Source organism: Saccostrea echinata, unplaced genomic scaffold (assembly GCF_033153115.1).
Source record: "Saccostrea echinata isolate AGI-Se365-2 ecotype Australia unplaced genomic scaffold, CSIRO_AGI_Sech_v1 ptg000064l, whole genome shotgun sequence".
NCBI lineage: Eukaryota > Metazoa > Mollusca > Bivalvia > Ostreida > Ostreidae > Saccostrea > Saccostrea echinata.
The window spans coordinates 5,198,732-5,215,233 of NW_026889813.1; the positions used below are offsets into that span (position 1 = coordinate 5,198,732).

At 36.0% G+C, this 16,502-nt stretch overlaps 1 protein-coding gene across 1 annotated transcript; it reads right to left on the bottom strand.

Annotated features, from left to right (window-relative positions):
- Positions 1-767: 767 nt before the first annotated feature.
- On the bottom strand, positions 768-1,574 carry LOC133175699 (uncharacterized). The gene is made up of 2 exons (XM_061310809.1): positions 944-1,574; positions 768-829 (listed from the first exon to the last, which is right to left on the bottom strand). The coding sequence occupies exons 1-2, from the start codon at positions 1,572-1,574 to the stop codon at positions 780-782; spliced, it is 681 nt and encodes a 226-aa protein (XP_061166793.1). The 3' UTR covers positions 768-779.
- Between the last annotated feature and the right edge of the window lie 14,928 nt (positions 1,575-16,502).

Below are 16,502 nucleotides of genomic sequence, written 5' to 3' on the forward strand. Positions count from 1 at the left end.
ATGTAGGACAGATCCAGCTTCTGAAGCAAGCCTAGTAGTGTGCATCCTTTGATGTATCATCCATGCAGGTTCTGTCAATATAGGGCTTTTAGTTACTCAGAAATAAGATCCCCTCCAAGAATTTTATCCTGGTCACTCTGACATCCGGAAAATCTAGGTCAGATCCTGCATCTGAAGCAAGTCCAGTAGTGTGCATCCTTAGATGTATCATCCATGCAAGTTTGGTCAACATAGGATTTATAGTTACTTGGAAATGAGATCTGCTCCAAAACTTTAACCTGCTCCAAAAACTCTAACCTGCTCTAAAAACATAAACTTGGTCATTCTTTAGCTGAAATTGCAACATCTGAAACCATGACTGGTACAATGAAACACACTAGAGGCATCCTCCATGCTCCTCTGATTGATATAGGGCATAGAAGGGCTTGTAAAGAAATCTGCTCCAAAAACTTTAAACTGGGAAACCGATACCAACGCCGACGGTATTACATAAGCTCCCAAAACTTCGTTGAGGTGAGCTAAAAAATAATGGTGTATCAGATTTGGTAGCTTTTCTGTCCTTAAATGATGTTTTCTGATTATCAGTACATCGCTAGCTTCTTCATTACAGTTATGTTGGGAATCGTTAATCAGAAAAGACTACCTAAGTCCCTGGCTCATGTGAGCAAAAAAATCTTTCAAAAGACAGGCATATACAAATACAAATATTGATTAGTACGATCTTTTGAAACTTTAGCAATAGGTAATTTAAAGCCAATTATATTTACCATCCAACCTCTTCACCTGTTTTCAATTCCTACACCTTTTTCTGCATTTTCTTCCATTTTTCCTACAAAATATAATGAGAAAAACTCTTCAAATGATCAAATCATTATGTGAAATTTAAATCTGAGTACAATCTCAAATACATTTATTTCATAAACCAACCATAAAAATTATTTACGTTTGAGATTGGTAACCATTTCTCTAGTCTTCAAATCCTCTTGCACTTGTTTTTTCAGTTCCTCTTGGTAGTGCTTGTCACGCACAGGGTCCATGGTTTCACGTCGAAGGAAATCAACCTCCCTCTCATACTTACATCCATTACTGAGGAAGGTGTCTAAACTCACAACTGCTGATCTGATGGTGGACCAGATATTACTGAACTCTGTGTTGGAGAGAGAGGAAGTTGGTGAGTGTACACATTGATTTCTGGCCAATCGAATTCTTTCTATACAGGCAGAAGGTGAGTAGTCAATTGGATCTGGATCATTACCCCAACCATTTGAATGTGATGGTATACCACATATGTTTCTTAATAATATGTACAGCAGAGAGATATCCATATCGTCATAATTTCCAGTATAGCTTCCATTCCTGGGTAAAATCAAATCTCTCTGTGGACCTGTTAGAGGAAGTCCACGACCAGGTTTTTTTTGGTTGACATGGAAGACATGAATGACATGTGAAAGTGCTTGTGGTGGAACAAAATGGCATAATACATCATGAAGTTCATCAGTGCATGGACCCAGGATAAGACGACAAATTCTATTTGCATTGGTTGTCTCCTCTGTAGATGAGTAGGGAGAAGCCATAATTAGTTGTAAAATTTGGAAAACCTGAAATGAAATAGTATAATTTCTCAAAAAATTACAAATTAAAACAAGAGGCCCAAGGGCCTTTATGGTCACCTGAATTTAATAAAACACTGCAAAGGATCCATAGAAGTAAAAAACAAAATTAATAGATGAAGCTGTTGCCCAAAATATCAAGTCTTAAAAATACCCTTACTTATTGCGACATGTGAGACCCGAGTGACCTCATTGGGATCGTACTTGGTTTTCCTAAGTCTTACAGGGAAGATAATGAATGCAAAATATACAAATACAATGGACATTTGCCTAGTGTGTAAGGTATCCAATAAGTTATGTCACGATACATGCACTGAAATATCAGTACAAAAAAATACATGAAAGACTTCTCAAAGGATTGACACTGAAAGTAGTTTTATGAAAAACGGTGACTTGTAAATTAAGCGATGACGTTTTTAAAAACGCGCTTTGCAGTAACGAGTTCCAGATATGGAAACGTTTTAGCTTCTTCAAACCCCAGAAGAGTTGTCAAAAGTAAAGCAGCCTGCTTAGAAAAGACTGACCAGAGAATGAATACTGTTGCAGGGAATTAATTTAATTCACAGAATTTCAGATGAAAAAACAAGTTGATGTGATTGACCTCAAAAAATTCAAAATGGTGCAGCAATGTGTACCTTGTGAATTATTAGGTATTGGGTTATATTTTTTGTTTTAAAAAGAAAAATATGTAACATCAAGTGCCTGTGGCTGAAGGGGATTCTAGTTTGTTCAAACAAAGGCCACACTCTCTTCCAAGAGGAGATGATTAAGAAATGGTGTAAATTAGGTGGGGTATTAAAAATTCTTCTTCTCAAGATAGTTTTACATAGGATATACATTAAAACAAGCTGATAACAAAGTGCAGGGACAAACAATTTTGCTTTGTTATAAGCATAATTTGTTATATCCGTTAATTTTACATAAATTATATTAAGGCAAGTGAATGAAAATCACTTCACTGTAAGCGTCAATTCATTATAAGCATGTTGGTTATTAGCATGTTTTACTATACAGAAAAAAATCTTAAAAAATCTTCTTCACAAGAACAAGATCATGGTTTGCCATAGTTTTATGGAAGCATCCTCAGGTATTGTAGATTCAAGAATCCTGATCCCCAGGGAAGGGTGGGGCCGCAATGGGCTTTCACAATTTAACATGGGAATATATATATGGAAAAATATCTGCTGGTGAAAAACTAGTTAGAACTAGAACTGTCCAAAAGGGACAAATACCCCCAGCTTGGTTTTTTTCAGAGAAGGTGCCAAATCACTAATATTTTATGGGTCTAAGAGGTGTTCACAATTTGCTTTAACATTTACAGTGAAAATATAATTGCTCATTATATTTTTTAATAAATGAAACTAAAGTACAGCCTAATAAAACATGAATACTAATAATTACATTGTTTTTTATAACATTGAAAAAATAAATTGCAATTATCTTACATCTTTGTGAGACATGACACTCTGCAAATTGATTGTTGAAAAAAAAAATATCATACTTAATAATACAAAATCAAATTAATCTTGATAACTTAATATCATATTCATTATAAACATAAAAGGCTGGTCATCCAGTATTCAGTGATTCATTTTGGTGTGCGTCTTGCGTAAATTACGCACAAATTTTGCCCAGGACGCATTATTTAAATAAATGTGCATCCTAATGGACGCAATAAATCTACTACTTTAAATTATTTCGGTATAATCTGATTCAAAACTTGACCAATTGCATCATTTCCACGTGCTAAGCGATATGCATGAACCATTTTAACAGGTATAAGGTTGCCAACAACAGGTCAGATTTCACAACTGCAGTTAAAAGCAATTATCAGAAAATATTTGAGAGTAAGATAGCATAGTTCGATTATCACTGATTATGTCTATACCGTGGAACGTTTCTGAAGTGAATACTATACCTTTGTATTTAAGCTGTAACCTGTATCATTGTTTTTTTTTTTTTCTTTCGTTTTTTCCTTACAAGCTCAGAAGTATAAAATTTAATCATTTTTATTTCTGACTACTCTTCATCTCTTCTTTAACTTTTTTTTTTACTTCATTCTGCTTCTGTGCATTTTATGACTGATAGTGCAATGTGTGAGATCGTATGTACGATCTAAAAATAGAACCAAAGTGCACAGTGGACAATATATTATTTTTATGACACAAAATCATGTACTCTTACTTGGACAATTGATAGTAAAAGTATAAATCACTCACAGCTACAATAAAACGTTTGCACTTTCGTGCAATACCCTTTTTTATTTCACCAGAATTTCCTCTGTAACATCTAATATATGGTACTCTTGGATTTGGACGCATTGATTTTGGCACGGGACTCATTGTTGTCATTAAGAGGGGTCCTTTGGACCCATCATAACCATTTTCAAAATGAATCACTGAGTATTAAACTATCTATTTTGACAAACATAAATTACAGTTAAGAGAGTTAGAGAACAGAGATCTTCATTTCTTCTGCCCAATTCCCAGGAGATTTTGATAACACCTGCTTGATCAGAATGCTCTAACAGCTTCCCACACTGAACTCATTAATTAATCTTTAACTGGATGCATGTCCACTCATTACTCCCAAGGGACAAATGGATTTATGCTAATTGCTTTGTACAGTATTTGCACTGTGTACAATAGAAAAGGCATATCTATGTCATTCTTTTGAAAACAAAGAAATTTTTCTTTTAATTTGTTATTAATAAAGCTTTATATAATGAAAAAAAGAACTGTGTAATCTTGATGCAACAATTTTTAATAAAGTTAATGCATGACTCTTGGATTTGTGGGGACAGTCTATCAAAAAACTTTTTTAATACTTGGTGATTTTATTTTTAGCTTTAATGAGTAGTTTTAAGCTGCAGTTCACATTTTTGTACAGATGTACCAACTGGCAATTCTAGATTGTATGTCTTAAACCTATACAAGTCCAAAATGACTAAGCCAATAAAAATGAAAAAAAAAACACCTGTACAATGCAGAAAAATAACCCAATAATGATGAAAATAGCAAGTGCACACCTTCATATAGTGAATAATGAGTGTACAAATTTCCAGACAAATCTAAGCAATAGTCTCTGAGAGCAGGTCCGGACAAAATCACGTTAAAAAAATGAAAAAACATCTGTAAAATGCAGAAAAATTATCCAATCACAATGAAAGTAGCAGGTGCACACCTTCATATAGTGCATATTAAGTATACAAATTTTCAGACAAATCCATGCAATACTCTCCAAGAACAGGTCTGGACAAAATCTCATCTACAGACAGACAAGGTGATTCCAATAAATCCCCCCTAAACTTCGTTTGCGGGGGGGGGGGGGGGGGGGGGGGGGGGGGGTGTATAATAATCTAATTGTGTCTTGGGACAAGCCCTTACCATAGTTAGAATATGTCCCATATACTGTATGTGTACTTAAATAAAGAGCCCCACCACAGCATGATACGCCCGTCAAATATTGTTCAATTACAGGTAACTCTCGATACCTCGAAGTCCGCGGGACCGAGGAAAAACTTTGAGAGATCAAGAGTTCAAGTTTTCAAGAGTCCGGAATTTTCCGGGTTTGTTGACAGGTTTTAAAAATAGTCTTACCGGATGTAATGATTTTCATGCAATGCTAAACTTTTGCATGTGGTTTTTATAAAACAACGATATATTTTCGTAGTTTAGATGAATATTTCATTAAACTGAGTAAAGCAAAAAATGTATATCGTCATTTCATATTTAATTATTTATTCTTTGTTATACGGATATCATACTACGCATTCGTTACGTGAAAACAACATTTTACAGCTACATAGCATTGACTATTCCAAACATGATCATTGAACACAGTTTTGTAAGTATTTGACCAATAATAGTCGTCATATAGACATTGAGGCTGTTTCTGCTTTTTCATATTTCGTTTAACTTTGACACTGACTCGAAATAAAAATTTAATTAGTATTTCGTCTTTTAACCAACCAGGGACCTATATAATAACGGTCCCTGAACCAACTACTACTTTTCACTGACACTGCGTCTCTAAATTATCGTAAGACAGTCGATGATAATTATTTTAATAGCATATAGGCAAAATATAATTAATTATAATTTAATTATCACCTTGCAGCATAAGTGTCACCTGAATAAACATCCCGTTCCTCAAGACCCGCGTCTTCTGCCTGGGGGCATTTAAATGTCCAGGTAAAGGTGCTAATTATATAACCTTGTATACACGTAGCCACTTCGAGGTATCGAGGGTGAATTCTTATAGAATACGAATAGCGGGACCGCATTATGACTTCGAGGGATCAAGGGTTTCGAGAGATCAAGAGTTCGAGAAATCAAGAGTAAATTTGCTTAGTTATATAGGGGAAAAATTCGGGACCGGAGACTCACTTCGAGCGATCAAGAACTTCGAGAGATCGAAGTTCGAGCCATCAAGAGTTACTTGTATCATAAATTAAACAGTTTGGGGTGCAAGAAAATCATGTCAACCTTAATTCAAAGATTTCCATGATTTTTCCATTCCTTATAATATTTGATGTTAATACAATTTCCTGTAGTGCAGGTACTAATTATAATAAATTTCTCAACTGGTTGTGTTAGACCTTGACGAATACCCATCTGCACCGCCTCCCTCCCCCCCCCCCCCCCCCCACATCTTTCAAATTAATTTGATATTTTCAAAACATAGGTAATTAAAGATTACGAAGCTCACCTCGACGAATGTTATCTATAAGTAAGGCAAATTTCACATCATATTTTTATTCTAGTTAGGGTACATCCCAAGATCAATATCCATGCAAGTTTGGTTTAAGTAGGACTTATAGTTACTTGGAATAGACCTGCTCAAAAAACTTTTAACCTGTTTACTAATCAAGAAAATTTTGGTCAGTTCCAACATAAAAAGCAAGTCTGGAAGTTTCATCCTTAAATGCACCATCTATGCAAGTTTAATCATAACAGGCCATAATTTTATATAGCTGATCCAAAACAAAACTAGTATTAATTGTAACGGGGACCGTTACAGATGTTCCCCAAACGCTCCTCAACTTCCTTTTGGTGTCTTATTCCCTGTAAGCTTCATTAAATAAGGCAATGAAGTATATTGGGTTTTTTCACGCATTACACGAGCGCGCACGGGCATGCATGTACAAAATGACCATGTCAACTTGTCTACACTTTTAATACATCTTTATATTCAAATTTCATTAAAAGATAAAAAAAACATAGGTAATCAAAGATTACGAAGCTCACCTCGACGAATGTTATCTACATGTAAGGCAAATTTCACATCATATTTTTTTTCTAGTTAGGGTACATCCCAAGATCAATGGCCATGCAAGTTTGATTTAATTATAGACCTGCTCAAAAAACTTTTGACCTGTTTAGTAATCAAGGTAATTTTTGTCACTTCCAACATCCAAAGCAAGTCTGGAAGTTTTCATCCTTAGATGCACCATCTATGCAAGTTTAATCATAACAGGCCATAATATTATATAGCTACTCCAAAAAATTACCCTGGTCACTCATCTGGAAAATGTACATCAGATTCAGAATCCAAGGCAAGTCTGGAAGTGTCCATCCCTAGATACATCATCCATGCTAATTTGGTTAAAATATGGCTAAAATTCACTCATGTGGAAAATCTAGGTCAGATCCAGCATTCGAAGCAGGTTGGTTAGTGTACATCCCTAGATGCATCATCCATGAAAGTTTGGTCCAGGTAGGGCTTATAGTTACTTGGAAACGAGACTACTCCTAAATCTAAACCTGGTCTCACATGTGGAAAATCTAGGTCAGATCCAGCATCCGAAGCAAGTGTGGTAGTGTCCATCCCTGGATGCATCATCCATGCAAGTTTGGTCCGGGTAGGGCTTATAGTTACTTGGGAATGGACCTGCTCCTAAAACTTTAACCTGGTCACTCATCTGGAAAATCTAGGTCAGATCCAGCATCCGAAGCAAGTGTGGTAGTGTCCATCCCTAGATGCATCATCCATGCAAGTTTGGTCAAGGTAGGGCTTATAGTTACTTGGGAATGGACCTGCTCCTTAAACTTTAACCTGGTCACTCATCCGGAAAATCTAGTTCAGATCCAGCATCCGAAGTAAGTGTGGCCATGTCCATCCCTAGATGCATCATCCATGCAAGTTTGGTCCAGGTAGGGCTTATAGTTACTTGGGAATGGACCTGCTCCTAAAACTTTAACCTGGTCACTCATCTGGAAAATCTAGGTCAGATCCAGCATCCGAAGCAAGTGTGGTAGTGTCCATCCCTAGATGCATCATCCATGCAAGTTTGGTCAAGGTAGGGCTTATAGTTACTTGGGAATGGACCTGCTCATCAAACTTTAACCTGGTCACTCATCCGGAAAATCTAGTTCAGATCCAGCATCCGAAGTTAGTGTGGCCATGTCCATCCCTAGATGCATCATCCATGCAAGTTTGGTCCAGGTAGGGCTTATAGTTACTTGGGAATGGACCTGCTCCTAAAACTTTAACCTGGTCACTCATCTGGAAAATCTAGGTCAGATCCAGCATCCGAAGCAAGTGTGGTAGTGTCCATCCCTAGATGCATCATTCATGCAAGTTTGGTCCAGGTAGGGCTTATAGTTACTTGGGAATGGACCTGCTCCTTAAACTTTAACCTGGTCAGTCATCTGGAAAATCTAGGTCAGATCCAGCATCCGAAGCAAGTGTGGTAGTGTCCATCCCTAGATGCATCATCCATGCAAGTTTGGTCCAGGTAGGGCTTATAGTTACTTGGGAATGGACCTGCTCCTAAAACTTTAACCTGGTCACTCATCCGGAAAATCTAGGTCAGATCCAGCATCCGAAGCAAGTGTGGTAGTGTCCATCCCTAGATGCATCATCCATGCAAGTTTGGTCAAGGTAGGGCTTATAGTTACTTGGGAATGGACCTGCTCCTAAAACTTTAACCTGGTCACTCATCCGGAAAATCTAGGTCAGATCCAGCATCCGAAGCAAGTGTGGTAGTGTCCATCCCTAGATGCATCATCCATGCAAGTTTGGTCAAGGTAGGGCTTATAGTTACTTGGGAATGGACCTGCTCCTAAAACTTTAACCTGGTCACTCATCTGGAAAATCTAGGTCAGATCCAGCATCTGAAGCAAGTGTGGTAGTGTCCATCCCTAGATGCATCATCCATGCAAGTTTGGTCAAGGTAGGGCTTATAGTTACTTGGGAATGGATCTGCTCCTAAAACTTTAACCTGGTCACTCATCTGGAAAATCTAGGTCAGATCCAGCATCCGAAGCAAGTGTGGTAGTGTCCATCCCTAGATGCATCATCCATGCAAGTTTGGTCCAGGTAGGGCTTATAGTTACTTGGGAATGGACCTGCTCCTAAAACTTTAACCTGGTCACTCATCTGGAAAATCTAGGTCAGATCCAGCATCCGAAGCAAGTGTGGTAGTGTCCATCCCTAGATGCATCATCCATGCAAGTTTGGTCCAGGTAGGGCTTATAGTTACTTGGGAATGGGACTTGCTCCTAAAACTTTAACCTGGGACGCCGACGCTAACGCCGACGCCGACACCGACGCCGACGCCAGGGGTATAGCATAAGCTCATCTCGACTTCGTCGAGGTGAGCTAAAAATTCGGCTATATTAAGTATATCTGTCATTTTACGCATTGCACGCGCGCACACGTGCATGCATGTCCATGATGACCGTGTCATCTTGTCAACACTATAAATATATCTACATATTTTGGGTATCAACTCATTGCATCAAAAAGTATAAAAGTTACAGCTATATCAAGTATATTGGTCATTTTAGCATTGCATGCGTGCGCACGTGCATGCATATGCATGTTGACAATGTCGTCTTGTCTACATTTATAATATGTCTATATATTCTGAGTATCAAAGCATTACATCAAAAAATGTAAAAGTTATGGCTATATCAAGTATATTGGGCATTTTACTCATTGCACGCGCACGCACGTGCATGCAAATGCATGCATGTGCGCGCTGATCATGTCATCTTGTCTACACTTCTAATATATATTTATATTCTAAGTTTCAAAGCAATTCATCAAAAAATATACAAGTTAAGTCTATATCATTTGTATAGGTTATTTCAATCAATGGGCATGCGCGCACGTGCATGCATGTGCATTCTGACCATGTCATCTTGTCTACACTATTAATATATCCTTATATTCTGAGTATCAAAGTATTTCATCAAAAGACATGAAAGTTATGGCCAAATCAAGTATATTGGTCATTTTACTCATTGCACGCGCACGCACGTGCATGCACGTGCGCGCAAAATGACCTTCGTTCCGCAAATCTACATAACATTCCTATTAACCCTAAAAAGGTTTCAACTCAATCGGATGTATAGTTTCGGAGATCACTCACGGACAAAAAAGTACCCAGGAAGAAAAATAATAATAATAATAACTAGTTATAATTGTAACGGGGACCGTTACAGATGTTCCCCAAACGCTCCCCAACACCCTTTTGGTGTCTTATTTCCTGTAAGCTTCATTAAATAAGGCAATGAAGTATATTGGTCGTTTTTTGCATTTCACGCCAGGCACGTTCATGCATGTGCAGGATGACCATGTCATCTCATCTATACTATTAATGCATCTTTATATTCTGAGTATCAAAACATTTCATCAAAAAATAAATAAGTTCCGGCTATATCAAGTATATTGGTCATCTTAGCATTGCACGCATGCGCACCTGCATGCATGTTCATAATGACCATGCCATTTTGTCTACACTTATAATATCTCTGTTTATTCTTAGTATGAAAGCTTTTCATAAAAAATATATAAAAGTTATGGCTATGTTAAGTATATTGGTCATTTAACACATTGCACGCGCGCGCATGTGCATTCATGAGCATGATGTCCAAATCATCTTGTCTACACTTTTAATATATCTGTATATTTTTAATAAAAGAAATATAAAAATTACGGCTATATTAAGTATATTGGTCAATTAACACATTGCACGCGCGCGCACGTGCATGCATATGCATGCGTGCATGCATGTGCATGATGACCATGTCATCTTGTCTACACTTTTAATATATATAAATATTTTGAGTATCAAAGCATTTCATCAAAAAGTATAAAAGTTACGAGTATTTCAAGTATATTTGTCATTTTACGCTTTGCGCGTGCGCACACGTGCATGCATATGCATGTTGACCATGTCATCTTGTTTACACTTTTAATATATCCTTATATTCTGAGTATCAAAGCATTTCATCAAAAAATATAAAAGTTACAGCTATATCAAGTATATTGGTCATTTTACGCATTGCACGCGCACGCACATGCATGCACGTGCGCGCAAAATGACCTTGATTCCGCAAATCTACATAACATGCCTATTAACCCTAGAAAGGTTTCACCTCAATCGGATGGGTAGTTGACGAGATCACTCGTGGACAAAAAAGTACCCAGGAAGAAGAAGAAGAAGAAAAATAATAATAACTAGACTCTTGTTGCCATGGCAACAAAAAAGTCTTCCGTTCTTCTAAATCTGTAAGAATTTGCTTTTTTCTGTGTAAAAACCATACATATCATATTTACTGTGAAAGAAAAAAATAACTGGAAAAAAGTCCTTTCAGTACTTAAGGTACTTTGATTTTCATTATCAATCTTGTATAATACATTTGGCACCTATGAGAGATATACGTATATCATTAGCAATTTAAAAAAAAATGTTTGCAATCATTTCTAAGACAAACAAACAGACGAACGAACACCGTACTATCATAAACTTCACTGTGTGTATGTTTTGGCATAATTGTGATGGTGTTATAAAAAAATATAATGAATTAAGTTAGTATCACATTAAACGTAAAGTCACTGAGTTTTGTAAAGTTATAATATCAAGATTTGACAACATACCTATAAGACAGATTATTCAATTACAGTAATTCTTCAGCAATCGATTGATTGATTGATTGATTATACGTATGTTGTTTAACGTCCCTCTCCAGAATTTTTCACTCACATGGAGACGCCACCACTCGCCGGTGGAGACTGTAAATTTTTGTCCTATACTTTGGCATTTATCGCAATTGAGCAGTGGGGAATCTTTTTTATGCCAGCATCTTCTGCGACAAGGGACCTCGATTTATACGATCTCATCCAAAGGACCGGTCTCCACGTCCCACAGTCGAAGTTCATAATACCGAGATATTTTATTTTTTATTTTATTCTATTTTTTTCACAAGTTTGTTGCAGCAGATTTACTTAAAGATCATACTTCAAGATCATTTCGAACTCAGGCTACTTAATTGCAGTGCATACAGCGTCAAGTGATTTTGATTGACAGGTCAACACACGTGCACTTCGTGTGATACTTTTTAAGCTGAAAAATATACAGGATGTGACCATGACTGACTATGAAATCAGAAAACATCTAATAAAGAATGGGTGTGACCGATAAAGAACTAATTTTTGGTCTGGATCGGGATTAAGAGGGAATCTCTCCTCTCTCTCTCTCTCTCTCTCTCAGACATGTAAATTGAACATTTCATAATTATAAAATATGAAATTCTGTATACATGTAAATGGTAATGCTATTCACATGTTCCAGATTTAAATCTAAAACGAATATATAATTCAAATTCAAGACGGGGGGGGGGGGGAGGCTTCAAAGGAATAAGATAATTTTATGAATTACAAGGAAAAGTACGGACGTCAGTTGCATGTACATGATTATATATCACTGCATAAAATTGTGTTCATTCAGATATACTTATCCCACATATCAACAGACTTGTACAATTTTTTTATCATGTTTTTTTTTTCAAAAGAAACATATAGCGTACCATTATTTCACACACTCTTTAACTCTTTGAGTATTTCACAAAAATCCAAGAGTCGCCTTTTCACATCTTTTATAATTCCTTGGGTATATAGAGTATAGATCATGTGTTATAAATAATTTAACCTTTTATCAAATATATATGTAATAACCAAATCTAATCTATAGATTGATTTTCTTTCTTTTCAGTGACAGATATCAATTTATTTATAAAGGCTTTAAAACAGTACTGTATTACAATTTTCTATCGCTTAATTCCTTTTTTGACTGTATGTAATATTTTTAATATCGAAAGTAAAACTCGGAAATCGGGATAATTTCGCATTCAGATCATAGAGAATAATAAATCGTCTGCATTATAGAAGGCTTATAACTATCGTATTCTGAACTTAATATACGAAATAGATAAAACTGCATGCCTGTCCATCACTATAAATGTATATTCAGTGCTTATAATATATTTACTTGAATTAGCTACCTAGCATATATATATTAATTTTTTTTTTAGATATATTCATGTGTAAATTAACTAACTGTCAATACAGACTTACACTACACTGGCAACTTCAAACTTTACATGCACTGGAAGTGGTAACCAACGTCCTCTTAAATTTTGAAGAGTGGATATAAAACGTCTAAATATTTTGATATGGAGAGTGTATATGTCTCTGACGTCATCGATACTATTTCCGCCTTTATCTCGAAAGTTCTATTCTCACTTACAAGTCAGAGTTATCTTTCTTTGCCCATTGTCTACACACTAGGTAAATAGGGAAAATGAGGGTACCGAAAATCTGCAAAATGTGGAATCTGATTTCAAAACAAATTATATATTTAGTATTTGTAGAATAACTTCTGTTATATATAATAATATCTTGAAAAAATATTAAAAAACAAAAAAGTTGAAAATTGACCAAACACAAGTTCACTTCCGGTTCGGACAGGAAGTACCGGAAACACACGAAAACAACTTCGAAACAAAGAGAATGTCATGATCTAATACCCCTGTAAATTTCACATCTTTACCTCAAACCGTTTCCGAGAAAAATTCCGGACAAAAGTCCATTTAAAAATTGGAAATTCGGCCGTAACTTCGGACCGGAAGTGAATTTTTCAAAAAACGGAATTTTATATAAACTTCATATATCAGCCTACTATCATGTGAAAAATTGTGAAAATCTATCCAACCATCTCTGAGTAATCGCGCTCACAAAATTTGGGAGGAATAATAATAATAATAATAATAATAATAAAAAGAAACAATACAATCACTATAAGTCTTCCGTTGTGAACGGAAGACTTAATAATAAGAAACAGAGTAAAAACAATATGTTCCCCAACTTCGTTTGGGGAACATAATAACTAGAAACTCATTGCGAGCAATGAGAGGTCTTCCGTCCGATTCTGAAAATAAAAACGAAAATTCAAGCTGAAAAAGTGATAAGAGAAATTCAGACACTCTGGAGATTTAACCCTGGTCGTCAGCGTGAAAATCCAACGTGCTAACCATTAAATTTTTTGCATCACTTCCTGTCACGACCGGAAGTAACGGCGATACAAGATTTTCTCACAATTCAAATAAACGGATGTTTGACTGTCAGTCCTGAAAGTTTTAGACTTCAGTTGTTTACTGTTGCCAAGCAATATTGTGAGAACAAATCCGAATTTTGAGAACAGGTAAACACGCGACCGAAAGTGAAATTTATAAAAAAAAATCTCTGACTTTTCTCTAGACATTTGCAGTATCTACAACATACATAAAATCATTTCAGGTGCATTATCGATAAGCAATATTTATCAGATAGTCAAATATCAAAATAACGTAGTTTATCTCCTAAAACCGGAAGTTGACGTTTTTGTGTCCGGTGGAATTTAACATATTTCAAAACAGCGAAAGAGATGCAATAAAGTGATGCAAGTTTTAATTCAAAAAAGGAAAGTTAAAATTTTTGATTTCTTTGATCACTTCCTGTGACAAGCGGAAGTGACGACTGATGCTTTTAACCCAAATGATTTTGCCTACTCCTCAAGGTCTATTACTCATAAAAGTTTGGTGTTTTAATCTTTTACCTGTTATTGAGATCTCGCTCAGACAACTTATCATTTTAAGGACAGGAAAACATGCGACCGGAAGTGAATTTTTGAAAGATTATTATGGTTACTCTACACATTTGCACTCTGAATAACATATTTAAAATTCATTTCAAATACTTTATCTATAAAGAATATTTATGGGAAAGTAAAATACTCAAATTATTTAGTTTTTCTCTTATAACCGGAAGTTGTCGTTTTTGTTTCCGGTGGGACCAACATCTTTCGAATCTGCAAAAAACATGCAATAAAGTGATGCAATTTTTAAGTAAAAAAAGAAAAGTTGAAATTTTCGATTTCTTTGATCACTTCCTGTGACGACCGGAAGTGACGGCTGATGCTCTGAACCCAAATGGTTTAACCTACATCTTAAGGTCTGTTGCTCATATATGTTTGGTGTCTAAATCTCTTACCCTTTCCGAGATCTTGCTAAGACAACTTCTCATTTTTAGGACAGAAAAACACGCGACCGGAAGTGACTTTTACAAAGATATTTGAAAATACTCTAGACATTTGCTGTCTGAATAACATATTTAAAATTCATTCCAAATACTTTATCTACAAAAGATGTTAATGGGAAAGAAAACTACTCAAATTATGTCGTTTTTTCTCTTATAACCGGAAGTTGACGTTTTTGTTTCCGGTGGGACCAACATATTTCGAAACTACAAAAGAGATGCAATAATGTGATGTAAGTATTGATTAAAAAAAGGAAAGTTGAAATTTAACGATTTCTTTGATCACTTCCGTAAGCAACCGGAAGTACTGACGACGAACGAAAAGGCAATTTTGCAAATCTAGAAGTCGTATCCTATCATCTCTAACAAGTCTCCAGTTCATATCTTTAGCCGTTTCTTAGATCCTTCGAGGACAAAATTTCAATTTAAAATCAGGAAATTGTCCATAACTTGGCACTGGAACCGAATTTACCAAAAAACGGAATTTTATATAAAATTCATATAAAGACCTTTTATCCCTGAAAATTTCAAAGAAATTCATTAAATAATTTTCGAGAAATCGCGTGCACAAAATTTTGTCTATAAAAAAAAGAATAATAATAATAAGAAACAATAGAATCACTATAAGGTCTTCCGTGAAGACGGAAGACCTTAATAATAAGAAACAGAGTAAAAACAATATGTTCCCAAACTTCGTTTGGGGACCATAATTACCCTGGTCACTCATTTAGAAAATGTAAGTCAAATTCAGAATCCAAAGAAAGTCTGGAAGTGTTCATCCCTAGATACATCATCCATGCTAATTTAGTTAAAATATTGCTAAAATTCACTCATGTGTAAAATCTAGGTCTGATCCAGCATCCGAAGCAGGTTTGTTAGTGTACATCCCTAGATGCATCATCCATGAAAGTTTGGTCCAGGTAGGGCTTATAGTCATTTGGGAATGAGACTGCTCCAAAATCTAAATCTGGTCTCATATGTGAAAATCTAAATCAGATCCAGCATCTGAATCAAGTGTGGTAATGTCCATTCCTAGATGCATCATCCATGCAAGTTTGGTCCAGGTAGGGCTTATAGTTACTTGGGAATGGACCTGCTCCAAAAACTTTAACCTGGTCACTCATCTGGAAAATCTAGGTCAGATCCAGCATCCGAATCAAGTGTGGCAGTGTCCATCCCTAAACGCATCATTCATGCAAGTTTGGTCCAGGTAGGGCTTATAGTTACTTGGGAATGGACCTTCTCCAAAAACTTTAACCTGGTCACTCATCTGGAAAATCTAGGTCAGATCCAGCATCCAAAGCAGGCGTGGTAGTGTCCATCCCTAGATGCATCATCCATGCAAGTTTGGTCCAGGTAGGGCTTATAGTTACTTGGGAATGGGACTTGCTCCTAAAACTTTAACCAGGACGCCAACGCTAACGCCGACGCCGGGGGTATAGCATAAGCTCATCTCGACTTCGTCGAGGTGAGCTAAAAATTAAATAAAAATATCATATTAAATTATCAAAATAGTCTTAACAATTT

Bases quoted from the DNA above. Each gene is read 5' to 3' on its own strand.
- LOC133175699 (XM_061310809.1), bottom strand. From the start codon at position 1,574: ATGGCTTCTCCCTACTCATCTACAGAGGAGACAACCAATGCAAATAGA. The intron at 830-943 runs GTAAATAATTTT...TATATTTTGTAG, and splicing joins AATGGTTACCAATCTCAAAC to GAAAAATGGAAGAAAATGCA.